Source organism: Hoplias malabaricus, chromosome 3 (genome assembly GCF_029633855.1).
Source record: "Hoplias malabaricus isolate fHopMal1 chromosome 3, fHopMal1.hap1, whole genome shotgun sequence".
In the NCBI taxonomy this organism is placed as follows: Eukaryota; Metazoa; Chordata; class Actinopteri; order Characiformes; family Erythrinidae; genus Hoplias; species Hoplias malabaricus.
The window spans coordinates 72,931,496-72,959,473 of record NC_089802.1 but is presented as its reverse complement, the minus strand read 5'-3'; the positions used below and the strand labels follow the sequence as shown (position 1 = coordinate 72,959,473).

Genomic DNA, 27,978 nt, shown 5'->3' with positions numbered 1-27,978 from the left:
CATGTAAGGACACCAACGAAAGGTGTTCAAGAGCCTCTGTAACATGGAGGTAAACAGGGTAAGGACACTCACTTCGCCTGTTTTAGTTGGTGTTAGTTAACGTTAGCTTGACTCGCTAAACTCGGTGGCTCAGATTATACTCGGCTACGTAGCTGCATTACGGAGGTTTATAGTGTCGGATGAATTCGAGTTCGACTTCGATCACATTTACAAGAATAACGGTACCTCTACATTTGAGTTTAGCTTGTTGCTAGGCTATTGTCATGAATAATGTTGGTTATTTAGCTAGATACTGTCATAACAGTCAGTCATAACGGTGTTTTACCGCGGCGTTGTTCAGCTGTTGTCCACCAGTGACGTCACGGTTACGTTCAAGAATTTCCGTAGCGAGCTCGGGTTTTTCCGTGAATTTAATAAAACTATCAATTTTAAAGCAAATTAAGCTGCTATTTTCATTTTAATTCATACTTATATCTGTCAGTAACTAAAATAATGTAAAATATTCATGGAGGTCCATTGAGTGGTGCTTAGCCTTTAACGAAACACTATTGGTTTTCCGTGTTTGAAACGTTATGACCATGTGGAGCTGCTATAGTGAGGTGTGAAGTGGGAGGGGCTGAGAAACCCCTTCTGTGAAAACACCACTTCACAATGACAGCTATACTATAGATGACAACAAACTGCAAAACTGCACTTTCCTTGATTCTAAGTCTTCACACCTGCCTTAAGATACATTGAAAATGTATTAAATTGGATTAAATGTGCATTTGTATGTAGAGTATATACATTTAAATCATTTTGGAGGCTCTATCCCGTGAAGCCCTGCTATTGACATCTCTTCATAATAAAATTAAGGAGTAGGAGTGACTTGTTGATGACAGGGAATAATGCATGTGAGAGAGGTATTGTAATAATTGTTAAGCCGTTCGCACGCCTTATTTTTAAGCGATGACGCGAGTAGCGCTCTTTCATCAGAGCAGCGAGGCTTCTTTTCTGCCAGAGCCTGAGCCTCCAAAGAAGGCGAAGCGGTTAGTGCCCCGCCGTGTTTGTCCCTTACCTCGCACCGTTGAGGACAGACGCTGAGCATCAACAACAGCCTAATTTCTCTCCGATTACTCAAACTTCACCCGGTAAACCTCCGGTTTTGAACTGTACATATTTCTCTTCTGTATTTCTACGAGAGTCGCTTAGCAGTCTGACTGGTAAGTTCTCTAAAAGCGTAGACATTAGCTTTTATACGAGCTAAAGAATTTTATTCGGCTCGTTCTTGTTAGAATTATCCGTTCCACCTTAAATGATTAACGTTAGTCTGTACATAAATGCGCTCCAGGCTTGCTACAGCATTAACAGCAAAGTCATTTGTACTGCCCTTTCGTGTGTATTATGTGCAACACTGAGCTTGTTCCTTTTGCGAATCTTTTTCAGTTTTAACGTAAATATGACTGTTAACGCTCAGTCTGTAGGAGACGGTGAATCAAACCGCTCTGACAGCTGTGTCATGATGTTTCAGACAGTGGGCTTAGAATTTAAAAATGTGATTTTATTACTTTTGGACGAAGAACCCTCTTTTGGTGAAGGGGAATTTCTCATATATATATATATATATATATATATATATATATAATATAAAGACATGAACCGGGGAAATCACATTAATTATTTATTAATTTATTATTTTATTTATGTATTTTATTTTTTTAACTTGTTGAAAGATGTGGGGTGTTTATTCACTAGAACATTTGTCATATGCAGTGAAATAAGCAGTCATCAACATGGCTAAGTATTTCCACATTGAACTAGTGGTGTTGCAATGACAGTCTCAAATGGGCGAAAGTGGGGTGGGGGTTACAGTTTATTAAACAGGTTTGTGCCGATGACATTGCTGAAACAACTGTTTAAAATAAAATTAGTTATATTTTTTGGTTAATTGGTTAATTATAAAATGAATTAAATTGATTACTGTACCTTTTAAAGATCTAGCTAATATAAATAATCTTTCAGGGATATTTGAGCAGAGGTTTTAAAGAATGGTTTAGGATGCTAGAATACACAGTGGTGGTGGCAGTGTTTACAGCAAACATTGTTCTGTTGACTTAGGGAAGCCACTGGGTCCCAGATGGAAATGGTAATTTAACTGACAGTTGAAGACAATTTAAGACATATACAAAATAATTCACTGTAGTTTGATATATTTTTTTTAATTTACAAAAAACTGCATGTATCTCTCATGTACCATGAATCTGTTTTAAAAACATGTTGTAGGTTAAACCTTTTTTCAAAATTAACATAAAGGAATCTCTCAGGCATTAGGAATCATGTTGATAAATATTTCATAATATAATTTTATGTCATTTTAATATAGTAATAACCATGAACCAATTTTAAAACAAAAATTGTGGAGTTCCCCTTTAAGCATATGGAAACATTTAGGGGAATACCTCAGTTGTGTTAAGTTTCAATCGTGTGTGCTTGTACTCAGGATGACCATCTGAACACAGTCATCAACCATGCTGCTTCACGTTCTGTGATATGGGAGATGCTTAGAGATGGATAAACTGAAGAGGTAAGTTGAGAATGTGGCAACAGGCTGAAATCTTCACTGAACATGTGAGCAGAGACTCATTTGTGTCTAATTTTGTTGAACAGAACAAGCTGGTGGCAGTTCTGCCTCTGAGGCATCAGGCAGTCAGGCCTCCACTCTGAGAATATGGGACAGTGCAGCTTCTGTTTAAAATAAAACCTCTAAAAACTAACCCTGGAGCAGAATCCAAAAATAATATAATGACACTGGAAGACAGCTACATAATTGATAATTTAAATAGACATTTTTTGGCTTTAAAAATGTGAATATATCAAGTAAACAAGTTTTCAAACTATAAACAATAAATGTAATTTAAAATATTTTCTGATTGCAGTGTAACAGTATTTGTCTTGGTTGTGTAGATGTGTACTGCATTTGAAAAGGAACTGTTGTTCTTATTCTTTTCTGTGTGTGTGTTCAGCTCAGGTGAGGAGGAGAGCTCAGGTGAGCGAGGAGTACTTCATACATGGCGGGGCTACTCCTGTAGCATCACTCCAGAAAAAGTGCTCCTCTCCCGACCTGTGATCCAGGCTGCTCTAGGGACCAAACATGGGGTCTTGCTGGTGGATGGTAAGCATTCTCTAAGGCTCATCAGAACATATTATCACCTCTCCTCTGTTCACGTGTATTAGACACTTATTATGAGAGGGATAGATCACTCTTTTGAAGTGCAAGAGGTCAACAAAGACTGATCAGGGACTAGATTTTCAATCCAACAGTAGGAGGATTGCCTTCTCTTCTAATAACTCATAATATTGTTGTATTCGTGCAATTATGCTAAAGGCCCATCTGACAGGTTTACTTGGTAAGAGCTAGATTGGTATTTGGGTATAGATCACTTTGTGTCCTGTTATTCTCTGTGCTTTACTTTATTTGATTCATGCTTTTATTTCTTCACCTCAGGTGGCCAGGTGTACAGTTTTGGTGAGCTGCCATGGAAGCAGAACCAATCTTTATCAGGAACCACCGATCCCATTCTGGAGGTGGGGCTTAGTGAACAGCATGTTGTTTCCGTAGCAGCAGGTGCCTGTCACAGTGGGGCGGTGACAGAGGATGGGGCGGTGCACATGTGGGGGGACAATACCTATGGCCAGTGTGGCCTATCAGGACTCTCTGTTGTCCCTAACCCAACTCCTGTGGGTGTGATGGAGTGTGAGGCCACGCCTCCTCAGCCTGTAAGGATCCTGGAGGTGGCTTGTGGAGAGCAGCACACACTGGCCCTCTCAGTCCGGCACGAGGTGTGGTCTTGGGGTAGCGGCTGCCAGCTGGGCCTTCTGACCACTACCTTCCCTGTGTGGAAGCCTCAGAAAGTGGAGCACTTGGCTGGGAGACATGTGTTGCAGGTTGTTTGTGGAGCCTCACATAGTCTAGCTTTGGTGCGTTGCCTGCCCTATCCTCATGAAGTTTACCGGCCTCCTGCAGACAAATGTGGCCAGTGCAACCAGTCACTCTACACCATGACTGATAAAGAAGATCATGTCATCATCTCAGACAGCCACTACTGCCCTTTAGGGGTGGAACTTGATGAAGGGGACAGTAAATCCAGTTCAGAAAGCAGTTTAAATCTTTGCAAAGTGAGGAGTTCCCCATCTGAGCCAGTCCTATCAGTCCACTCTCAGACTCCCAAGTCAGCTGGCCCTTTCAGGACTGGTCCAGTTTCAGCACCTGCATCTGTGTCAGAACACCAGGACCAGGTACTTGCTGCTGGGAAAGACAATGTACACACAGCCCTTATAGATCAACAGGAATCCCAAGCTGCAGTGGTTAATGGAGTGCTGTCTGAAGTTTCCATATCATTGGATATGAACGACAACACAACGGCATCAGGGTTGATGGCAACAGGAGTGAAATCATCACCATACCCAGATGAACAAGCACTCAAAGACTACCTGAAGAGACTTTCAGACCAGACCCTCGCTGAGCATGCATCAAAGAATCCAACTACAGCACAGTGTGCTCAGGTCAGTGATGTATAGAGATTTTTTTCTGGCTGTCAGCTTTGTTATAAAACAGGGCTTCAGGGGCTCCAGAGTGGTGCAGTAGTCTAAGCGTTAGTCCTACCACTTGGCCCTTAAACCCAGGTGATGCCTTAGTCATCCAAGGCCAGAAGTCCCAGAGAGCACAATTGGCCTAGTTCTCTGGGTGAGTAGAACAGCACCATCACACCCCAACACTGTCCACAGTGCAGAGTGGCATGGGTGTCTTACAGCTGACATGACATATCTGTGCTTAGACATTGCCCATTTAGAATTTGTTACTAATGCCTCCATGATTAGATACGATACCCAGCAGATTTAGCAGATTTCTGTTTGGAAGTAATAAATGTTAGTAGAATTTGATGGTGTTCTTGGACACCGTGTTTCCCCACTCTTCCACCAAAAAGATCTAAACCACGCAGGGTAGCAGGACACTGCAAACAGAGAAAACACTGCTAGCAAGAGTCTCCTGAATTCAGTAAATTATAAAACGCTGAATCCTAGTAAAAGATCTTGTGCATTTATCCAGCTCCTCTATCTACTATTACAGCCTCTCACAGAGTCTGCAGACGTTTTCGTATCTGACCCCACAACTCCTGTTGCCCAGTCGGTAACCCCTATGGGTTCTGCCCTGAATCATCTGGTGGTTTCATGTGCGTCTGCTGTGGGAGAGAGAGTGGTCTCCACATATGAGGCTCTGTCTCTGAGGAAGGTCATCAGCTACTGGGTGAGTGTAACAATTAATTCACTCATTCTTACACCATCACTGTCTGTGATGGGTTTGGTGTGTTCTCCATGTCTCACACATGTTGGTGGGTGGCTTGGCCCTGCTGTATTGTCCATCGGTGTGAGTGAAAGTGCAAGTGTGTTGTACCATGTGATGGACTGGTTCCCCATTCAGGGGTGACCCTGAACTGAATAAGTGGTTATAGAAAACGAATGAATGGATGAATGAATCACTGCTCCTGTCATTGGCTCTTTTAGTATTAATGCTGTAAAGTGTGTAGTGGTTGTCTGTGGCAGAGCTGCTTCAGAGTGCAGTAAGTTCAGTATCTGCTCAGCTCTGGAAGGGAATCAGTCTGGAATTGAGTGTCTGTGTCTGTGTGTAGGGTCCCGGAGAAGGCCGTGAACGCCCGGAAGAGAGGGTGCGTCAGGAGGAGCACCGGCAAGGCAAGAAGAGCTCCAGCTTGGGGGACATTCGTGAGGAGGAGGCTGAGGGGCTGAATCGCCGCCTCTCGCTCCCTGGCCTGCTCTCTCAGGGTACATGCGCTCTACATATCTTATGCCACCATATGCGTAAGTCTGAAATAGTGTGGAGGGGAGATGTTAAAGTGGAAGTTCGGTAAAGAATCTCATTTGCATAATTCTCCTCAAAATTCTGGACTCGATTGATCAGCCTGTTGTTCTGAGAACACAAGCACCTTCCTTGTTCGATTTGCTAATGTTGCTGTTTCCTTTTCTTAGTAACAACTTCTCGACAGCGGCACATCCTTTCAAACCCACAGTGTTAAGTTGTTTTCTCACAACCTAATAATATGGATCGGAAGCTGCGTTTTATTTAGCACATTTTCTTGGAATTTCTATTTCCATGTACTATCTCTTGAAATAATTACACAACGGCCTTTTGGCTGAGAATTATGTTAATGAAAGAATTCTGGCTTTTGCACATTTTTTGTAATGTATCTGTTGCTTCCATTGAAAACTAAAGAAGCAAACCTCAGACACCAGAAATGTTTTTGCCGATCGGCTGCATTTGTGGAGAGGGGAAAAAAATGTGTAATGGATTTTCTGCTGAACTGTTGGTGTGAATGTGCTTGGGTGACTTATTAATAAAAGTGTTATGTAGGTGGGCCTGTGCTTGTGTAGATGAAGATGGCTGTGCTGGTTTATGGACTGTTTAATCCAGTACCAATTTCCTTGAATATAGCTTTGCATGACGTGTTGTGGCTGTTTTTGCTGTTTACTTTTAATTTGAAAAATTCAGTTTTCCATCATGTGACACGTTTCAAAGAATTCCATTTGCATTCTTTCCTCATATTATGTGGGCAGAGTGTGCATTAGGCACTCTCAGTATTAAAAGTACTGCCAGCGATTGTATTGTAGGCCGAGGATCAGGGATTTAAGCAAGGTTTGTCTGAGCCAGAAACTGAGCCTTAATCTTTTTCTGTCTGCGCAAAATCTAAACGAGAACAGAGCTCTGAAATAACTGTAGTAAACCCCCAGGTGGATACAAGTGGAGTATTTTTAGTAAACATCAGGTTTCTGCATTGCTGTGACGATGCAGATTTGTGCTGTTGCCGCACACTGACAGGTGTGCCATAATGTTGTTGTTGCCGTGGTTACAGACAAACCCGAGATGGAGGTGAAGGAGCCGCCTGCTCCTGCTGCATTTACAGGTATCTGTAGGATGTTGTAGAGCTAGAACTACTATCATATTTTATTCATGATCACGATTCATTTTCCACTAAGATATTGGTTGACTACTTACAACTGCTAACAATTACTAACATTACCTTTCAGTTTTTATTAACAATGATACATTAAATCATATCTGGTTATATTTTCTGGTCAAAAAGACTGTACGACAGAGATACTTGAATTTATCATGTGATTGTGAAACCTTTCACAATCAGATTAACCGACTTCTAATGAACAGTGTGACGGGAAAAGCTTTCTATAAATTGTGAAATGTAATAAAACCTGAGCTTTCTGAATAATAATAAAATTAACTAACTAAGAAATTAGAATTTTAAGATTAAGCAAAATAATCGTGATCATTATTTTAGTTATTGATCTAGGATGTTCTTGTACTAAAAGAAGTCGCAGTAGTATTATACTACTAGCAACAGGATGTCGTTAGCCACATGTTGTTACTCTAGTGTTAGTGGTCTGTGGACGTTAATGACAGAGTCATTACTTCAGCTTGTGGCTGACTACCATGGGGGGGGGAAACAGTTCATTTTTAAACACACTTTGAAGGCATAATGCAGAGACTGAATTTTTGCTTAATAAATGCTTATTTTTTGCTAATGACTTCTAATTTATACATGAAAAAACCTGCACTTTTGTGCCAGATGTAATGTATTACAGGGACTAATTAATTTTGTGCAGTGGACCTGGCATTGCATTTTCTGTTAGGTCCTGGAAGAAGCAATCGGACTATTCATTACTTCTAAGTTGCCCATAAAATCTTTGCAAATACCAATGCTGTTGATAACAAAGCATGTCAAAGCATGTCCATTTTTAGTTTACTGCATCAGTCAAACACAGCAGCTGTTGTGACATTTTCCTGATGAATGGACCAATCTCCATGCTCCAAATTAATGCTGCAAATTACTTGGAATAAAATCGTTTTACACTGCCTTCCAATGAATGTTGAGAAATTTTTTCAACTCCTTGGGACAGTGATGATAAATTCTAACTGGAATGAACAAGGAACAACAGTCTAATTGTCCTTTTTTGGTTCTTAAATGCAGTGTTATACAAAAGAATCTATTCAATTATTAAACGATCAGAAACAACAGCCATGTAGAGCAAGGCTAGGTAGTATTTTTACCTTAAAATTACAGCTGTTGTGCTGCTCCACTGACCTGTGATAGGGAGAACAGAGCCTCTGTCGTTGCTACTTTAAACTCAGCGCTACAGAAACTGCATTGCTTAAGTTGGTTATTCTCAGGAGAGAAAAGTGACGTTATTATCTGTGGTAATTGACTGTATGCACAGATGCAGGATGTAGAGATTAGTTTAGAAAACACTGGAGTACTAATTTAACTGCATTTTACACTAGCATCTTTTAGCATTAGATTTCAGGTGCTTCTTGTCCTTACACCCTCTCAAGCAACAGATGGACCTCTGTGGGGAAGGAACAAAACACAGCATGACAGGAGTGTGAATGTGTGCCTGCACATTCATATTCCCACCTGACAGCATGTGTGTGTGTGTGTGTGTGTTTTGGCTGTCAGTAGATGCTATGAAATTTTGGGCTTGTTTCTCAGAGTCTTGGCTGTGTTGGGGAAGCAGTCTGAGCTGGTGTGAATTATTCATGTGAATGCGCTGGCCTGTCTGTTGTTTGTTTGGGGTCCCCTCACGTAGCACAGCTGAGCTAATGCATCTTTAATGGGAAAACAAGGCTTACTGAGTTCATTTGGGACAAATCAGGCAGTCAAGTGTAAACAAAGCTATAAGTGGCTTTTCACTGAGTGGTTTTTGTGTGAAAGTGCGTCAGTCTGTGCTTTTCATATCTCTCTGTCTTTCTCTTTTCCTCTCACACATACACACTCGCACTGTCTCTCTGTCTCATGTCTTTCTCACTCTCTCAGTGTCCCCTCGGCTCTTAAGAAGGACAAGTCGTCCCCCTGTGCGGGCAGTGGCCCTCACCCCGGTTGGCATGATCGAGTCAGATGCCCACCTACCCTCCCTGCAGACAGAAGTGTGGAGTTGGGGGCGGGGTCAGGAAGGGCAGCTGGGACATGGAGATCTACTTCCCAGGTAGAACCACTGCACACTGCGTTTCAAAGTAGAGAGATCAGTGCCAGTACGAGTAACTTCATACCGGGATTCACAATTTTCTTTCACTGTACACACCTATAAAATTACAATGATTAGTTCTGTAACTTCCTAAATGTCCGTGATTAGTAGTCCAGTTTTTGTGAGCAAGTGTTTATGTGGCTATACATTAAAATAGGTAATGCGCATTTATTCAGAGTGAACGAGAAGCTGCAGCCAAGCGAGCACAGCATGCTCTCAACCAGGAACGACCGTCCACCTGGAGGACTGCATCGGGCACTGGGGTTTCACCCAGGATAAAGCACCAATCCGTCTGGACGTACACTCTTTCACTCATATTAGGACAGTTATTGGGGAAGCCAATTCATCTAACCTCCATGTTTTTGGACTGTGGGAAGAACCCAGAGACCCCGGAGCAAACCCACACAGACACAGGGAGAACATGTAAACTCCACCCATATAGGACTTGAACCCAAGATCCCAGCGCTGGGAGGCAAACGTGCTAACCACCAAGCCAAACTAATCCTGTTTCTTCTACATAGTCTCGTTTTAAAGTCTGTTATTTAATAATTCATATTTATACCCACAGAACTGCACCTTATCATGGATTATTGCAATACTCTGCATTTGAAATGTGTACTAATTGCCGTATACTGTCAACCTAACAGATGTTTCTGTATTTTAACTGTTTCTTTTATTAAATACTAATCGCTCTCTCTCTCTCTCCGTCCCTCTCTCCTTAGACTGCAGCCACTCTGTATTAAAAATCTGAGCGGTAAAGAGGTAATCAGAGTGGCTGCAGGTGCCTTGCACTCTCTCGCCCTGACTGCACAATCGCAGGTGGGTGCCTTTTTATGTATAAGGGTTGCAAGGTGTGCACAAAATACTAGTCATAATTATACACATTGTGATTCAACTGGGCGATTGGTGAAACAGTAATATGTTATTAAATATAACTTCCTTAGATGGAAAAAAAATTCGTCAGATTATTAAAAAACTGATCTGGAACACAGATTGTTCAGTGATTGTGATTGTTCATTGGATTAGTAAGTTGCAAGGCCTTCTTTCTCCTTCATCATGATGCTAAAAGCTAGCTAGGCATCTGTTAGCTGACTTAGCAGAACTATTTTTTTTCCCTCCAAGTGCAGTGACACTGTGTTAGCAGTAGTTCAAGAAGATGCAGCTCATTTGCTTATTGCTTTATTCAACCATATTAGTGTTGCCAAAAGTGATTATCAAAAGATACAGCGTACAGCTCTAGTGTAGGAGTGTGGGAGCTTCAATTTGGTTTTGAAGCAGCTTTATTTGGTTTGTTTGCAGTGTGTTCTTTTATTTCACAAAATGTGGTGTGTGTGCATGTGCTGTGTTGTATCTAAGGGTTGTGTTGTGTTTGTTTCTAAGGGTGGATGTTTATTTGCTGTCTGCTTGTCATGCTGTTTTTACTGAGCGTGTTTGTTGTTAATGCTATGTTGTAGTGTATCAGAAAGGCTGAGTGTGCAATGTTAATGCCGAGTGTGTGTTTACTTTGTGGCAGGTGTACTCCTGGGGCAGTAACAGCTTTGGTCAGCTAGGACACATGGAATCCCCCAGCTCTGTACCTCACATGGCCAAAGTACACACAAGCACACACACAAACACACTCGCTCTCTCTCTCTCTCTCTCTCTCTCTCTCTCTCTCTCTCACCCACCTGAACACACAAGACTGGAGGGTGTGTGTAAGGATATGAGGCGTATGGACCATGTTTATTGCATTGGCATTTTTAATATGTGTACCTTCTACCTGTAGTAATATTTCCTGTGTTTATTTTTTGTGTTTTAGTTAGAATTTGTAATGATATTTATCATATGTAAATATGAGATATATCAAATTATTTATTAATGTCACAACAAATATTACAAACTAAAGGAATGAATCCACAATAAAATATTTTAATATTAACCTTAAGAATGTTTTTTTTTATTATTTACTGAGAAGTGTTTAAGCCAAAAATTAAACATAAATCTAACCAAAATGTTTCCTTTAAGATTAAAGAAATGAAACATAGATTTTCAAAAGGCAGATTACCCTTGTCTCTGGTTTTCTCTAGTTCTACATATTAATATTGATGTCTTATGAAAAACAAACACACACACTCACACATTGAATCAACACCCACCCACACAAGCAACACAGTGTACACAGTTTTCCTAGTGGGTGGTTTTTTTCTTCCTTAATTTGTTTGCCTTATTTTCTGTTCTGTTTGTTCTCTCTGTATAGCTGTCGGAGGGCATTCGTGTGTGGGACGTGGGGGCAGGGCAGCAACACACTCTCCTGTTGGCTGATGGAGACTGCTTCCAGCCAATCCTGTACTACAGTGGTCAGCAGGTGAAAGAGGGATCAGCAGAGACATCACAGGAGCAGACGGGGGGATACACTCAGCAACCAGTCCTGCTGCCCTTCTGCATGAACGTTAGTGATTTTTTCAGGGAGCCTTTTGTGAAGTAATGTATAAAATAGGCATAATCCTCATGTTTTGTACACATTACTTGCTATGGTTACTAACATTTCACTGTGTGTGCTTGGTAGCTGGGTTATGTGAGCAGCGTATGTGCGGGTGGACAGAGCTGCGCGGCGCTGGCTGACCGTAACGTGATGGGCTTTATCGCCAGTCTCCACGAGCTAGCTGCAGCCGAGAGAAAATACTACTGTAAACTGACCAGCATCAAGAACCTCCTGCTTCAGCCTCTGCTCAAACTAGGTACTGGAGAGAAGGGATGTGTGTAAAAAAAAAAAAAAAAAAAAATTAAGCAAAAGTGAGAGACCACCAATCGTGTTTTCAATATCTTCACTCAAAGCTGCCTTTAGATACAAATTATTTGTTTTTCAGGTGATATTTCTAAAGAATTTACATATATGATAATCCTCTGGGAAAAGGGAATGTCAAAAAATGATCACTAACAAAAAAACTGCTTTGGAAAACTTTCTTCAAGCTTTCATCTGTGGAAAAAAATGTCCAGAGCTGTCAAGCCGTTATTGAGAAAGGAAAAATTTGCAAATCAAATAAAGTAGTTGTTTTAACATGGATATTGTAAAAACAGAAATGCAACCAACTTCTAACATTGAACTGTGGAAATGTAGAAAAAGATCAGATTTAATTGAATAATTTTCTGTTGAATTTCACCCTCAAAAGAGTTTGAACATAAAGGAACTTAAGATTTGTTTTTTTTGCTCCTGGGGCTCCCCCTAGTGTAATTAATTTTTACAGCACTATACTAAAATCAATTGGGGGGGGGGGGGTTACATAGTGCAGTTTCTGCAGTGTTTAGCCCAGAAAAGCAAAAACATGCTCTATTCTGCTTATTACACGTTGGTGTCATTTGTAAATAAAAATATTACTTTTACTATTTTTATTATTAGTTTTCCTTTTAATGAATCTTTGAACTGGAAATTAGATGAGTGCGCGATGGTCTCTGATTTTTGTTCACGTTTGGATTTTGCTTTAATACTAGTATAAATAATGATTTGCTGTGGATGTGAGCATGTTTCATATCCTCAGAATCTTTAAGCTCCGCCCTGGGACCGTCTTGTACTGGCCTTCTACAAAATCTGATTGGTCGATTTGGCTGCCTGTCTCAGTTGACAGGTCAGAACTCTGCCTCCCTGACCTCGTTCCTGAGACGTTCGCGTGATGTCAGGGGTCTTGTTGTCCTTGACAATGCACATCTGTTCCTGGACACATATTCTGAGCAAGTACACACTCAAACACAGACGCACACAGAAAAACACATATACACACGGTTGAAGAGCATAATGAATGCACACGTAACATGCTGGACCTCTGCTTACATGAAAACACACGCATGACGCTTATGACGTCAGTCATATTATAAAAGATCTACTTTAAATTTTTTTCTGATACTTTCTCCATCTAATGGTTTTCTCCTTCAATATTTATCTTTATTTTGTAGGTACTGTGCTGCAGTAGGTAACCTGCTGGTCATGGGAGGGTTTCAGGCTCTTGTCAAACCTTGCCAGTGAGTCGTGTGTGTGTGTGTGTGTGTGTGTGTGTTTTTAAGGGACACTTTGGTGAAAATGACATATTTTACCATTACCATTTGCTTTTAACATGCTTACGTTAAATAGTGCCAAAATATTCTTTAAATTGAGGCTAGCAGCCGGTATTGGTTGACACCATAGGGATTCCTAGTGGTTGTGTGATGTGTTTGCGTAATGCTTGCGGTGTAATGCAGTAAAAGAACACTGATGATTCTCTCTCTAGGGGTCACTGGATAATTAGCCCTGACATTTGTCTGACTTTCACAGTGCTATATAGAGAGAACAGTGGCATGTCTGCCTCAAAGTAAAAGCCTGCTACACAGCAGTAATTCACTTTTTGCACTAGAAATTCAGTTCACCTTAAAAAACGATCTGGATTTTTTTTTATGTTCCCCTCCTCCTCCACCTTCTCTGCAGGGACGCTTTTGGGAAAGGAGCTGATGTGGTACAGAAGCTGTCTGAAGGTTATGAAGACGGTGCAGTGCTCGCTGACATTTTGGCTCACCTCTTTTACCTCCCTGTCCGCCATCTTCATGAGTATGGCCACATGCTGCTTAAACTCGCAACATGCTATGAGGTGGTGGGTACACAAGCATGGAAGCATGGGCTTTGACTCAGTGTGTGAATAATAAATAACAGTAATTTATTGTAACTGTAAAATAAAACACTGTATTTCACTGTACTAATCTCTCAGAACTCCATGGACTATCAGAAGCTGCAGGATGTCTGCTCAAAGTATGAATCGCTGGCTCTTCACCTAAAGAGGAAGAGGAAAGAGGCGGAGTACACACTGCACTTCTGGAAAAGCTTCCCGGGAAAGATGACGGTGAGAAAATAGGGCAGAATCAAAATGTAAACAGATGTTTGGCACCAGAGGAGCCACACACAAATGTTTTATCCGTTTATATGTGATTTCTCTCTTGATATAGATTTAGTTACTTACTTCTAAGCATTTCTGTTTTATCTCTTATATTATGGCATTGGTCTGACTATATAAGGTTGCATCACAGTGCTGTGTTATTGATTGACCACCATGTCTACCCTTCTCTCAGGACTCCCTCCGCAAGCCCTCCCGCCGCTTGGTTTGTGAAAGCAGCAACAAAGCTCTGACCCTGCAGAACGCTGGCCGTTTCTCTGTCAACTGGTTCATCCTTTTCAACGACGCTCTTGTTCATGCACAAGTACGTGACCTCTTCACCACACCGTCTAGTCTACTCTTCTTTTTTTTCATTTGCTCTGTTCTCCATGGTCCTTCTCTACTTTTGCTTCTGCCTTTTGAATCTTTTCTTCTTTTTTGGCTCCTTTTGTGCTGGATTCTGTCACTGAGGGAGCTCTGAGTGTCTGATATTTATTTCTGTCCTGGTAGGGAATGCTTCCCTGTAAGGGCCTTGTAAGTATGAACAGTAGAGCACTCATCCCGTTCTAGCACAGCACCCCCTAGTGTTCAGGGCTGGGCTCAGCACTATACTCAGAGACTTTGAGCTTGAAGTCGAATTTATATTATTTTCCCCTTATCCCTAATGCAGCAGATCAGGCAACAGAAGTTTAGTGTCCAAGGGTTTTTGCTCTGATGCTTTAAGGCTGTTGTGTCTAACACCATATAAACACCATATAAAAGTCAGAAATTCGCTATGAACAAGCTACCTTCCAAAATCAGCCAACAGTCTCAGCATTATCAAGCAGTTTCAAGTCATTCATATCCAGAGTCTAAGAGAATAGAATACTCCTCGATCTCTGTAAGTGGTTAGGATGGTAATTCCCTTTTCCCCATCACTCCACATGATGCTCGCCAGCTTGAGTGTGTTTGTTAGTAGGCCCAACTCAATTGGCAGTTAGTGTTCTCCTCCAAGCGTATAGAACTTAGACATCACATTGCTTTAACCGCAGTTTGAAAAGATGTGCTGGCTGGCTTCACACACTTCGGAGGATATATGTGCTAGCCTTCAACCTAGATCTAGAAAGGCAAAAAAATATATATCTTAGGTAAAAATGCAACAAATCAAACTGCCAACCTAGCGTATCTTCGCTGATTCCCGGTAATGTTAAAATTGTATATATTTTCGTATAACTACAAATAAAAACAATTTTATAACTACAAACAACCACTACAGTGTTTATATCTCAGTTTATGTCTAGTATCAGTCATACACATGGGAATTTCTGATACAGGAACTGTACTGTGCCACCAGCAGAGGGCAACAGTGTTCAGTATGAAGCCTGAGTCATTGTATGTAGCTGCAGATATGCTATCTTACAGAATGCTCCAAGGAACTTTTTATTCCCCTTTTTGTTTATATATTACCTTTTTTAGGAGCCAGTGGCACAGAAGTGCCTGATCCAAGCCCTATTCAGTGCCTGTATTCCCCCTTGTCCCCCAGCCTGTGTTCTTGTATGCTGCAGTACAGTGCGTGAATTTGTTCTGTTATGACTCTTTGGTTGTGTCAGGCATAGTCCCACTTTTAGTTGTACCTTTAGCCGGGCTCCTTCCTTTTATAAGTTCTTCCTCTAGTTGTCTCATTACTTCTGTTTATGCGGTTTCTGTATAAAATGTGTGTGAGATTTATAAAAGGGCTGCATAATATATATGAAGTATTTGACATTGCATTTACTTTGCTTATTAATGTAATTACAAAATCATTAGCAATCTGATCTGACAAAAGCTGTTTTTAGATGTGATACACTTCAGGGAACTAGCTTGTAAGTCACACACTAAATTACAATTACAAAGCACTTATAGGAATTTCACCACAAAGGGGGCTATGTACATTTGGGCTTATATTTAAGGAATTAAGCAAACTCTTTATACAAAGCAAACAAAATGGCTGTGTTAACATATTTAAAGAACAAATCTTGGGCGGCACGGTGGCACAGCACGTAGTGTCACAGTCACACAGCTCCAGGGGCCTGGAGGTTGTGGGTTTGATTCCCGCTCCGGGTGACTGACTGTGAGGAGTGTGGTGTGTTCTCCCTGTGTCTGCGTGGGTTTCCCCCAGGTGCTCCAAAAACACAGGTAGGTGGATTGGCGACTCAAAAGTGTCCGTAGGTGTGAGTGTGTGAGTGAATGTGTGTGTGTGTCTGTGTTGCCCTGTGAAGGACTGGTGCCCCCTCCAGGGTGTGTTCCTGCCTTGCGCCCAATGATTCCAGGTAGGCTCTGGACCCACCTCGACCCTGAACTGGATAAGGGTTACAGATAATGAATGAATGAATGAATGAAAGAACAAATCTTAACTGATTTCTACACATTGAATAAAAAGCAGCACAAAATCAGATTAACTCAGACTGGGGATTTTTCTTTCACAGTTTGTGGGTTGGTAGGTACTCCAGGTACACATTAATTTGCAAATGCATTTTTTAAATAATATGTCCCCTTTTAAGGATTTCCCTTTTTTGCCACAGGTCCCTTTTTAAGGATTTCCCTTTTTTGCCACTCCCTTTGCAAAGGGAGAAAAAGTGTAACATAATATATACCTCACCTCTTAAATCATCTTAAAATTAAAAGGTATCATTATTCAATTGGCTAAAGATAATGCCTAAGGTCACCATTTTTGTGCTAAACAATTTGCTCTTATCAGGAATCACCTGATAGTAGCACACAGTTGAGATATCACTAACATGAATTACAAATGTAGCATTTTACAGAGGGCAATATTGCCTTTATTAACTATATATTGTGCAGCCCAAGTGTGTATGTGTTTATTTAAATGTCAAATATATGTATATAGTGCTTGCGAATATGTGTGCAAGCATGCCATTTTTTTAAAAACAGACCTGACATGTTTTGGAATGCTTTGCACAATGGATATCAGGATTATAGTGTTTGGTAAACTAGTAAAAACGTCCAGCTGCCATGTACTGTGCGTATGAATGAATCTCATCATCGTCCCTATCTTTTCCCCACTCTCTCCCTCAGTTCTCCACTCATCACGTCTTCCCTTTGGCCACTCTCTGGGTGGAGCCTATATCTGAGGAGAACTCTGGCCTGTGAGTGTGTCACTCAGAACGTATCGCATTGCTGAAGAATGTGTTTTTTGATTTTGTGAGTAATGTGTGGTTTGTGATGCAGGTATGGATTAAAGGTGACCTCACCTGAGGAAAGCTTCACGCTGTTAGCATCCTCACCCTTAGAAAAGGTAAGGCAACGTGATCCTGTCAATCAAATATTTTTCATATATTTCCAGAAAGATGTTTAAGTTTAAACTTGATTATTCTTATAAGTTGTATATTGCCTGGAAAATCCTTACTTCTAAGACCTGTATCTACTGAAAACCAAGAAACATAACTTGGCTTGTATTTAGGCTAAGTGGCTGCGTGCCATAAATCAGGCAGTGGAACAGGCTCTGACTGGTGCAGGGCTGGACAGCTCAGGGGCTTCAATGAGAGCAGACCCACCCATCTCCCGGACCGCCTCATACACCTTCTACAAGGACAGCAGGTTGAAGGAAGCCACGTATGAGGGCCGATGGGTGGCAGGAAAACCCCATGGCAGGTGGGTGTCCTGGGAAGGGATTGTAAAGGGGTTGTATAGGTATGGCACAAAGGTGCAACTTTAATCTTGCATGAGAAGATTCTGATTGCTTGTCTGTGCTTTTAGGGGTGTATTGAAGTGGCCAGATGGACGGATGTACACTGGAGCTTTTAAAAATGGTCTTGAGGATGGGTTAGTAACATATTTCATTAATCTTTCAAAACTGCTCATGTTGTTCGTAAAAAGCCTTAAGATAACCCTTAATACTTTCTTCCTATTAGATATGGCGATTATATCGTTCCTAACAAGAACCTTAACAAAAGTGACCATTACCAAGGCTATTGGAAGGATGGCAAGATGCATGGCTTTGGGACTTTCAGGTGTGTTGGGTGTTTATTGCTGTAGCAGGCTAGAATCAGAATATCTGACTTAAAAATATCAGTACAGTGGTTGATTTGCATAGTATCTGAATATTTATGTGAAATCAACCTGCTTGTATTAGAAATATCGTTTTTAAACCTGTAAATATTTGTGTTTGTAGGTATGCCACAGGCGAAGTGTATGAGGGTTCATTTCAGGATAACATGCGTCACGGTCATGGTATGCTGCGAAGCGGCAAACTGAACTCCACCTCCCCCAGCGTCTTCATTGGCCAGTGGATGATGGACAAGAAGACTGGCTATGGCGTCTTTGATGACATCACAAAGTAAGAGAGCGTCTCATAGCAGAGATCGCATTATAACCCACAGTGATGCTCCTTACAAGAAAAATAGAAAGTAACATGGGGCCTAGAATAGATCCCTGTGGCACACCTTTGGTTATTTGATGACTGATGACTCATTTTTACACGGAGGCAGTGTATTTTGCAGCCAAGAATGATCAAGTGTGAAACTAAGATGAAATATTTCTGGTAACTTAAATTATGAACCGGTTGTAATATTTTAGGATCTGAATTTATTGAGATCTAACATTACACTATTTATGTGTGTGTTTAACAGAGGAGAAAAATATATGGGTTTATGGCAAGATGATCAAAGGCAGGGGAATGGAGTTATTGTCACTCAGTTTGGTCTGTACTATGAGGGAGCCTTCAGCAACAACAAGATGATGGTGAGAGCCAAAGTCAGACGAACAAAAGACAAGCAGCGACTGTCACATAAATGATTCATTCAGTGACTTCTCTTTCACACATTCAGGGAACAGGTGTTTTGCTTTCAGAAGATGACACTACATTCGAGGGTGATTTCTCAGATGACTGGACTCTGAATGGGAAGGTGATTTAAAACTAGACACTTAAACACTCATTCAAACACACTTCTTTTTCTCTCGTAATGAGTGCCCTTATAACCACACTGATTTTTCAACAGGGCACTTTGACCATGCCAAATGGTGATTACATTGAGGGTACATTTGGAGGGGTCTGGGGCACTGGCTTGAAAATCTCTGGGTCCTACTACAAACCCAACCTGTATGACTCTGACAAGGAAAAAAGCCGCACACTGTATGTTTGCCTCAAATTTAGTCAAATTAATTGGTGTTATCCTGTTAGATGTATGTACTGCTCAAAAGCACTGAATAAAATGTGTGGATATGGATTTCTTATGTGTAGAAAACTGGGTCGGTTGGCTGTGCCCTCAGAGGACAAGTGGAAGGCAGTTTTTGGAGAATGCTGGAGCAGACTGGGCTGTGAATCAGCAGGGCAAGGAGAAACCAGCACGGCCTGGGACAACATCGCTATAGCACTGACTGTCAACAGGAGGCAGCACAGAGACAGGTGTGTTTGTGTGTTTTAACAGCACTACATTTTAAAAGACTTAACACATTTTTGTGTGTGTGAACCTTCCAAAGTTCTAAACTCATGGCACATGTACACTCTTACTTTTTTTATTGCATTTCAACAATTGACATGTCTCTGCTGGCCACATGGGTGTTTCTCTGTTGTTTTGCAATCCATTGGACTCCAGTGTGCAAAAAGAAACCAAACAAAAACAAGCATCCTTGAAAGTTTGTATTGTTATGAAAGGCTTGTTCCCCACCTGGAATTGTGAGAGACTTACCTGTCTGAGTTACTTTTCCATAACATCTGTCACAGCTCTGGTATCATGTTGTTATTAACTAAAACATAGAGGCTATGTCAGAGAAAGCAAAAGCAGATTAGCTGTCTTAAAAAAGTCTTTGAGACAAATAGCTGCTGTGAATTAATGCCAGCACTTAGCCACACAGGCAAATAGGCCTGGTATTATTATTATTTTAATCTAGCACAATTATTAATTCACCTCTAAAAAAAAACTTTTGACTTTTCAGAAAAGGTTGTGTAAGTGTCACATGGGTCAATAAACATGTTGCCATATTCAGACTGATTTTAATGAGTCTTATGAGTTTAATGACTCTAATGAGCTCTTGAATAATATTGCCATATTTTAAATCTAAATCTAAGATAAATCTCTGGTAAGTTTTTATAAATCTTGGTTGTTGTTTTGTTTTTTTTTGGTCAGTAATGCCATATTATACCATACATTTCTTGTGTGTGTGTGTGTGCTGGCAGTCACAGTAGATCTTTTGAAATTCAAAAGGATATTATCTATGAGTGGGCATTTCATTGAATTTTAAAATGTCGAAACATCTTTGTGTGTGTGTGTCTGTTTTAGTCCAGAGATACTGAGTCGTTCCCATAATAAAACCCTGGAGAGTTTGGAGTTCATCCCTCAGCATATAGGGCCTGTTACCTTGGAGAAATATAACATCATCCGCTGCTACCTCATCAAGGTCAGTGTGTAACCCAGGTTTGGTGTTTCCCGGTTTTGTGGGCATAACTAGTTCTGTATTTTGCTGTGTTACATTTATTCAGTGGGTTGTTTAAGTAAAAGGAACAGCGTTTGAAAATACTATTTAGACCAACTCAGACCACAGTATCATAGTGCTTCTGTACTACGATTTTGTCACTTGCCCCCAGGCTTGTGACACCCCTCTGCACCCTCTGGGAAGACTGCTGGACACCCTTGTTGCTGTGTACCGCATGACATATGTGGGGGTTGGAGCAAACCGCAGGCTACTGCAGCAGGCAGTTAATGAGATCAAATCCTACCTCAGCTGCATCTTTCAGATCGTCAGGTGTGTGTTCATCTGAACTTTGTAAAAGAAGTGAAGCTACCAGCCTGAGAGTAAGTTTTATGACACTGTGTTTTAGGTTCCTCTTTCCTGATCTTCCTGAGGAAGGTGGCTTGCTGGCCGAGACAACAACTGAAAAGAAAGTGTCAGACTCGAATGGTACCAAAATAGATTCTCCAAAACCTGGGTGAGAGTCTGAATATTGTAAGGAATATTACCTGCAAATTGTGCTTATAAAAAAGCAAGAACCATGGCTGAAAGAACATATCTGGCAGCGCTGTCTCTGTGTGGGAATTATGGCCCTCTATCTCTCTTGGTCGTGGGCGTCAGAAACAGTAATACTCACTTAATATGATATTCAAATTCATAGAAAGCCAAAACTAATTTCTAATTAGACAAAACAGCAGTTGTATATTTAACAGCTTGTACATTTTTGCCTTTATAATTATAATTTCCCAAATATTCCAATCGAACGGACTCCGATTGAGGTCAGAGATTTTTTTCTGTGATCTTATTGTATTTTGTACCTTTGTAGGCGCGTGGTCAGTTGTTCAGCTCTATTGTTGCCTGTGTTGCTGCCGCGTCTGTATCCTCCTCTCTTTACGCTGTACGCTCTGGAGAAAGAGAAAGAGGACGATGTATACTGGGAGTGTGTGCTGAGGCTCAATAAACAGCCAGACATGGCTCTCCTAGCTTTCCTCGGAGTGCAACAGTGAGATATTCATTCACTTAGTAGTAAAAAAAATTGTGAAATAGGAAAATAAAAATAGTCTGTGCTATGTTTCTCATCGTTCCTCTGTTTGTAGGAAATTTTGGCCTGTGACCATCATTTTACAAGGGGAAAAGAAAGAGGTGAAAGAAGAAACTTCTTTTCTAATGGTGTAATATACAGGGGTTGGACAATGAAAGTGAAACACCTGGTTTTAGACCACAGTAATTTATTAGTATGGTGTAGGGCCTCCTTTTGCGGCCAATACAGCGTCAGTTCGTCTTGGGAATGACATACACAAGTCCTGCACAGTGGTCAGAGGGATTTGAAGCCATTCTTCTTGCAGGATAGTGGCCAGGTCTCTACGTGATGCTGGTGGAGGAAAACGTTTCCTGACTCGCTCCTCCACAACACCCCAAAGTGGCTCAATAATATTTAGATCTGGTGACTGTGCAGGCCATGGGAGATGTTCAACTTCACTTTCATGTTCATCAAACCAATCTTTCACCAGTCTCGCTGTGTGTATTGGTGCATTGTCGTCCTGATACACGGCACCGCCTTCAGGACACAGTGTTTGAACCATTGGATGCACATGGTCTTACTGGTGCAATGTGCAATTAATGAAGATTGTCCACCAGGCTCTGCTCCAATTTAGCTATGAAACCTCCCACACTACAATGACAGGTGTTTCAGTTTCATTGTCCAACCCCTGTATGTAATAATTCAAATGTACAAGTTGCTAGCATGATTTTTTTCTGTGTTTTAATATATTCCTGTGTATGTTTCTTTTTAGGTTCTCTCTAGCACTAAAGACGCCTGTTTTGCCTCAGCTGTGGAAACACTACAGCAAATCAGGTTAGAATAATTACAGTTATAATGAGCTATATGGGACATCAGAGCAGGTTTAGATGTGGGTGGAGTAACCCAAGTCAGTACTCATGCAAAACAATTAATACTTGGCTAAAAATAATGATTCAAGTACCTCTCCAAAAACAACTTGAGCATATGTACCTACTGTCTATGTTCTTTAAAAAAACAACTTTATTACTGAGTAACCTATATAACCGCAGAGGGACCTCTTACTCCATCCACCATCTGTCAGCATAGGGACTGAAAACTCGATTCTTCTGTTGTTAAACCCCCCCCCCCCCCCCCCCAAGAGAAAATGAAGGTGGAATCATTTGGCGCAAGGCGGGAATACACCCCCATACTGGAGGGGGCGCCAGTCCTTCACTCACACACACACCTGCGGACACTTGAGTCACAAATCCACCTACTAACGTGTGTGGGAGGAAACCGGAGCACCCAGAGGAAACCCACGCGGACACAGGGAGAACACACCTAAATTAATAATTAGTTTGACCAAATTTATAACAGCACATACAGATACATTATCCTGAAGTTCAAGTAATATATATGAGTAAACAAATATATATTCAGTAAACAAAATACTTACATTTTCCAGTGTCCCAGAAAACTAAGATCACATTATGAAAACATATAACCAATGGCATCTGCAATGATTATAAATCCATACAGGGTTTCCTTAGAAACAAGCAGGACAACAAAACTCCATGCATCTGATTAGCTATTAGCAGCCTTTTGTGATGTTGTTTATATGACATCATGAGCTAAATTAGCAATCAGTGCCATGGCTGAGCATTTCCATTTTGAAACTCTGTGATTCCAAAAACATCAGACAAACGGAGTAGAAAATGAACTAATTGTATTCCCTTTATGGTGTTCTCTTGATTCTCCAGCACAACATTCACTCCCTCGGACAAGCTGCATGTGATCCAGCTGACCTTTGAGGAGATAACCCAGGAAGTGCTTTCTTTGCTGAAACAAGATTTTCTGTGGTCCATGGATGATCTGTTTCCTGTTTTCCTTTATGTGGTGCTGCGCGCTCGGTATGTAACATGATTCTGGGTGCAAAAAAAACTTTTTACAGTTCTTTGCAAAAGTCAGATGTCATAATTTTATATTATTACTATTCTAATAACATGTACTATTGGGACTAAGCGATTTCTTGGTCCTAAAATGTGCCATTGGTCTCTTTGTCTTAGCATAAGGAACTTGGGGTCAGAGGTCAGTCTGATAGAGGACCTTATGGACCCTTGTGTACAGCACGGAGAACATGGGATCATGTTTACCACACTAAAGGTACTGAATGCAAACATATACCTCTTTATAATTGTATGCATTTAGACACCTTTTCGAAACTAGCTGGATGACCCTTATCCAGACAGTCCTTGATTCTCCTTCAGTTGTCCTAACGTCTGATATCTTTTCTTTCCTCTTAGGCTTGCTATTATCAGATTCAGCATGAGAAAATCACATAAAGAATCATGTGGGGAGCTCTACACATGGAGATGTAAATGACAGGCCAATAAGCTGAAGCTCCGGAGAAAGATTAATTTATAAAGCGTGTGAACCTCAAAAATCTGAACCTTATGAAGCAACTGGATGAAGAAAAAACTGTTTCATCTTCCTTACTCATGTGATGTGGATGGAGTTGAACATGTTTTCTTGCCCCAAGAATCCCACTTTTCTAATATAATTTTAAATCAAAATTTTCAAGTCTGGCTTTCTCTTTCTTCCTAGCAACAGTACTACAACAGTGCATTCCCTTTTTGAAATAGTGTGTGATCCTGATGTTGCTTTTCCCTGTGTATTCTTTCATGAATATGCAAATTCCAAGGTGTCTGAACCTGTGGAAGAAGCCTCAAAATGATGGAATTTTTTTTTTTAAATATTCTGGAGCAGGGCACACTGTGTTGCTGTGAAAGTCAACACTGAACTGAAGGTAGGACGCCCACAGACAATATTTTTTATTGGATGCCATTTTTACTGAATGACTGGGCTTTTTTCCCACCATCCCACTGCCCAAGACCCATTCTCACTTTCAAACTGCACCCTTTCATTGCACATCACTGAATGTGAGGAAGGACGGTAGAGGTGTTGCTTGATAAACGAGTCTAATGACCCATCCCTCTGAGTAAGGAACACAATCTGATTCCCTGCTGCTAATAGCCAATCAGATGCATGGAGTTTTCTTGTCTTGCTTGTTTCTAAGGAAACCCTGTATGGATTTATATCATTGCAGATGCCATTGGTTATATGTTTTCATAATGTGATCTTAGTTTTCTGGGACACTGAAAAATGTAAGTATTTTGCTTACTGAAAAATCTATTACTTGAACTTCAGGATAGTAACGGTATGTGCTGTTATAAATTTGGTCAAACTAATTATTATTTTAGGAGTACCAGGCACACTATGTGCATTTTATAAATATGAATTAATGGCAACAAGTCAATAGATCTTCACTACAGATTGATACTAATTGTTACTAATTTTGCAAGATTACAGTTACGAGGGACTTCCACTCATTTAATCAAAGCCCTCGAGAGTGGTTTGGTGTGAAATATCTCATTAAATTTTCTTTTCCATGGTGGGGAGAGTAACCAGGGGTCTAAAAATGTTGTCTATAAAGCAATCAAGCCCTTTCCTTTACTATCCAAAATGACTAGTGAATTTGCATGTGTATATATATATATAATGTTTACCATGTGGAAAAAGAACATTTATTTGGGGTTTATTGTGCCTCACAACAGCCTCCATGCACTTCGCTGCAGTATATATATATTTTTAATTATGTAATACATTCACACCTTTAGGTTTTTGTGAGCTTTAAAAGGCATTGAACACTTCAAATGTCTGGTTACTGTCACCACCACTGGGAATACCTCTGAATCCAAAAGACTCTCTAGAATGATAAATTTCATATTAAATTATTTGGAATGACAGTTACATGGCAATTACAATTGAATGAAAAATTGTTTTTTTTAATTTCTGGCATACCCAAAACTCACTGCTACAACAGCAGAGCTATGGAATTGCTGTTCAGCATCTCTGGGTTTGCTTCTAACAGCAGTGATAAGCTGATAAAAGTGTGCAGAAGTACATTTATTCATCTTTCTTGATTGTCTTGAGGGCTGACTGAAGTATGCTTGTGACAAATGTGCCTCTCTCTGCTCATCTTTGTTTGTTATTGATGTGTTCAGTCACTGCATTGAGCAGTACCTTTCACAGTGTTTCAAAATCCAGTGTTACAGTCAGTCTGCTATCTTTTTGATTGCTGTTTTTAATGGTTTAGAGGTTTTATTTATTTGATGATGGGGGTTGCACTGCAGTGATAATCTGAGCAATGTGGATAATTTGAGTAATAATCCTGATGACAGGAATGTATTAGAATGACCACCACACCTGATGGAAAAAGACTTGTAGTATCTTGATAATCCAGGCACTGCCCAACAATGGGTCCTTTTCTAGCAACTGTTTCTAGGTTTATCAGGCATTACTCTGAGGGCTGTTGACAAAAATCATATTTAAAATAAAGAAAAACTAGACTAAAGGCCAAACTACCTTTTTAAAATACTGCAACTGCTTCGTTAAATATGAAGCAGATACTTTTATCTTTAAAGGTATTCTTCAGTCTATTTAGTGCTACTTTAACACACTGGACTATTTTGTACCAAATCAAAATTAGGCAGGTTAGGAACCACTATGATATAAATAATGATAGAAATTAAAATACAACTGCTTTGATACTATTCTAAGGCTGCAGCCTTTCACACACATAAAATAGATATTAAATGTATATTAATCCCACTTTAAATCCTGAAATTTGAAAGGAAAATGTTCTGTAAACTTGTCTAACCTTGAAACAAGTGGCTGGGAAAGAACCCATTTCTGAGCATTCAGGGCTTTGAGTGGTCTTTAATTATTATGTGTGAGTGAATGAGAAACAGTGTTAAATGTGGGGTGGCCAATGTCTAGTGACTTTCTTTTCTGCAATTACATATGCAAGTCCAGTTCCACCAGGTAGAGGAAGAAATGACTTTCTGACAGTTGTTTTTCTGACAATGAATTGTCTTCTCACAATAATTTACTCATTATTCCCCTTTAGTGTCTCTGTAAATCACACTGAGATAACAAGCTAATATTTCAAATTATAACAAATATTTCAATTAATTATTATTTAATATTGTGAATAGCGAAGTCAACATTTTCGTCAATTCTAACTAGTGGTCATGAATGGGCTTCCATCGTTTTATGTGACCTGTTACATTGTTGGTTTTTTTGTTTGTTTCTTTGTTTTTCCTTAGTACTTTTAAATGCAGTTCTGGACTCCTGCTTGTGGACTTTTCTTTGTGAATGTTGTCTTTTAAAGACATCTGTCCAGCTGGTACCTACTGTACACAACTGTCTGATTGCAGAGGGCAATAAAGCGACTGGTGGATATTCCTAATTCTGGATTTTTGACTAATATTGTTCCCTACACTGATATTGTCAGAAAAAAATATTTTGATTTCTCCAAAAGCATAACAATGGGTCCAAGTGTATGACAAAGTCAGTGTGTGTGTATATATATATATATTTCTTTTATATAATTTTTTTAATTATTTTTTTTTGTAATGGTTTCAAACTTATAATAAATTTACAACTGTGAAATTTTTGTTAGATGATGCAGAAAACGATCCTCCACAGTTACTGAGGCTCACCTATCCATAGCACCTGTTTTAGCTTCTATAGATATACTGTGGAATGAGGAGGGGATGAAAGAAGTGACAACTGAGGGACAGTGGACCATTGGCAATAAATTAAAAAAGCTTTTGTAAAGCAACTAATGATGCTGCTTTATAAAATAAAGGTTTAGAAAGGAAAAAAAGGCAAAAAGATAAATCCATCTGATATATTAAAACAACCTTTCTGACTGTGGAGTGTGTTCAACTACCATTATCTCTTCATTGCATGCCCCAAAACCTATACCATCACATTACCATAAAAGCCACATGCATGATCCCTATTCAAGACAAATGAAATGATGGATTATGAGATTTATCAGAGCTATAGCTATCATGCAAATCACTTACAGTGCCCGTCTACATTATATTTCCTAATTTGCTCCAGTTGTTTGATGATGGTTCTTGTCTTTTCTATGCCACTGTGCAAAAATCATATCACCCAACATTTGTTCATTTCCATGAACTGTAATCAAAAGTAAGCAGAAAATCAGCCAAAATCTATCCAGCTTTCTACTTTGAGAAGATGAATTGATGCTGGGAACAACAGAAAAGCCACATCTGCTAAAAAAATTCTCTCATGGACCAAAGTTTGACACACGTCGCCAATCAGCAAACTATGCCTTATGACCAGGTTTGTACAAACATTTTCTTACAATACCTTGGATCCCCAGTTTTTTTTTTTTGCAGTACATTTGTGTAGTGCTGGAAGCAGTCTGCACCACTCTCATTTTACTGGTGTTCTTTTTAATTATTCTCCAAAGAGTAATACACCCACTGTGTCAGTGTAAGAGAAATAGAGTGATGAAGATGTTTACTGGATAAATATGCAGAATGTTGTGTGCATGTTTGAGTGTTTAAGGGATGGAGCCTGATAATACATTGCATGTGCGTGCATGTGTATGTGATTACGGTCAGCCAGTTGGTTCAGATCTATGTTAAAGCTCAGCTACATTTCGTGCATTAATAGCAGAAAGAGTTAAGAAGATTTGTAACAGCATGCAATGCACTC

The 27,978-nt window shown here is 40.2% G+C and overlaps 1 protein-coding gene across 2 annotated transcripts; it reads left to right on the top strand.

The window, feature by feature from the left end:
- Positions 1–1,027: 1,027 nt before the first annotated feature.
- On the top strand, positions 1,028–26,793 carry als2b (alsin Rho guanine nucleotide exchange factor ALS2 b). Of its 2 annotated transcripts, XM_066662699.1 has the most exons (36): positions 1,028–1,202; positions 2,480–2,563; positions 3,003–3,151; positions 3,485–4,542; positions 5,108–5,284; positions 5,667–5,817; positions 6,903–6,953; positions 8,877–9,045; positions 9,807–9,903; positions 10,598–10,675; positions 11,321–11,512; positions 11,630–11,801; positions 12,600–12,789; positions 13,012–13,077; positions 13,517–13,679; positions 13,794–13,925; positions 14,152–14,280; positions 17,010–17,080; positions 17,163–17,229; positions 17,395–17,585; positions 17,691–17,756; positions 17,846–17,944; positions 18,106–18,270; positions 18,563–18,674; positions 18,761–18,838; positions 18,932–19,065; positions 19,174–19,338; positions 20,213–20,330; positions 20,518–20,675; positions 20,752–20,859; positions 21,208–21,384; positions 21,479–21,524; positions 22,175–22,236; positions 23,142–23,291; positions 23,448–23,544; positions 23,685–26,793. In XM_066662699.1, the coding sequence occupies exons 2-36, from the start codon at positions 2,547–2,549 to the stop codon at positions 23,721–23,723; spliced, it is 5,094 nt and encodes a 1,697-aa protein (XP_066518796.1). In that variant the 5' UTR covers positions 1,028–1,202; positions 2,480–2,546; the 3' UTR covers positions 23,724–26,793. The 2 variants fall into 2 exon arrangements, with proteins under 2 accessions (XP_066518796.1, XP_066518797.1); XM_066662700.1 differs by lacking the exon at positions 6,903–6,953.
- The last annotated feature ends 1,185 nt before the right edge of the window (positions 26,794–27,978 follow it).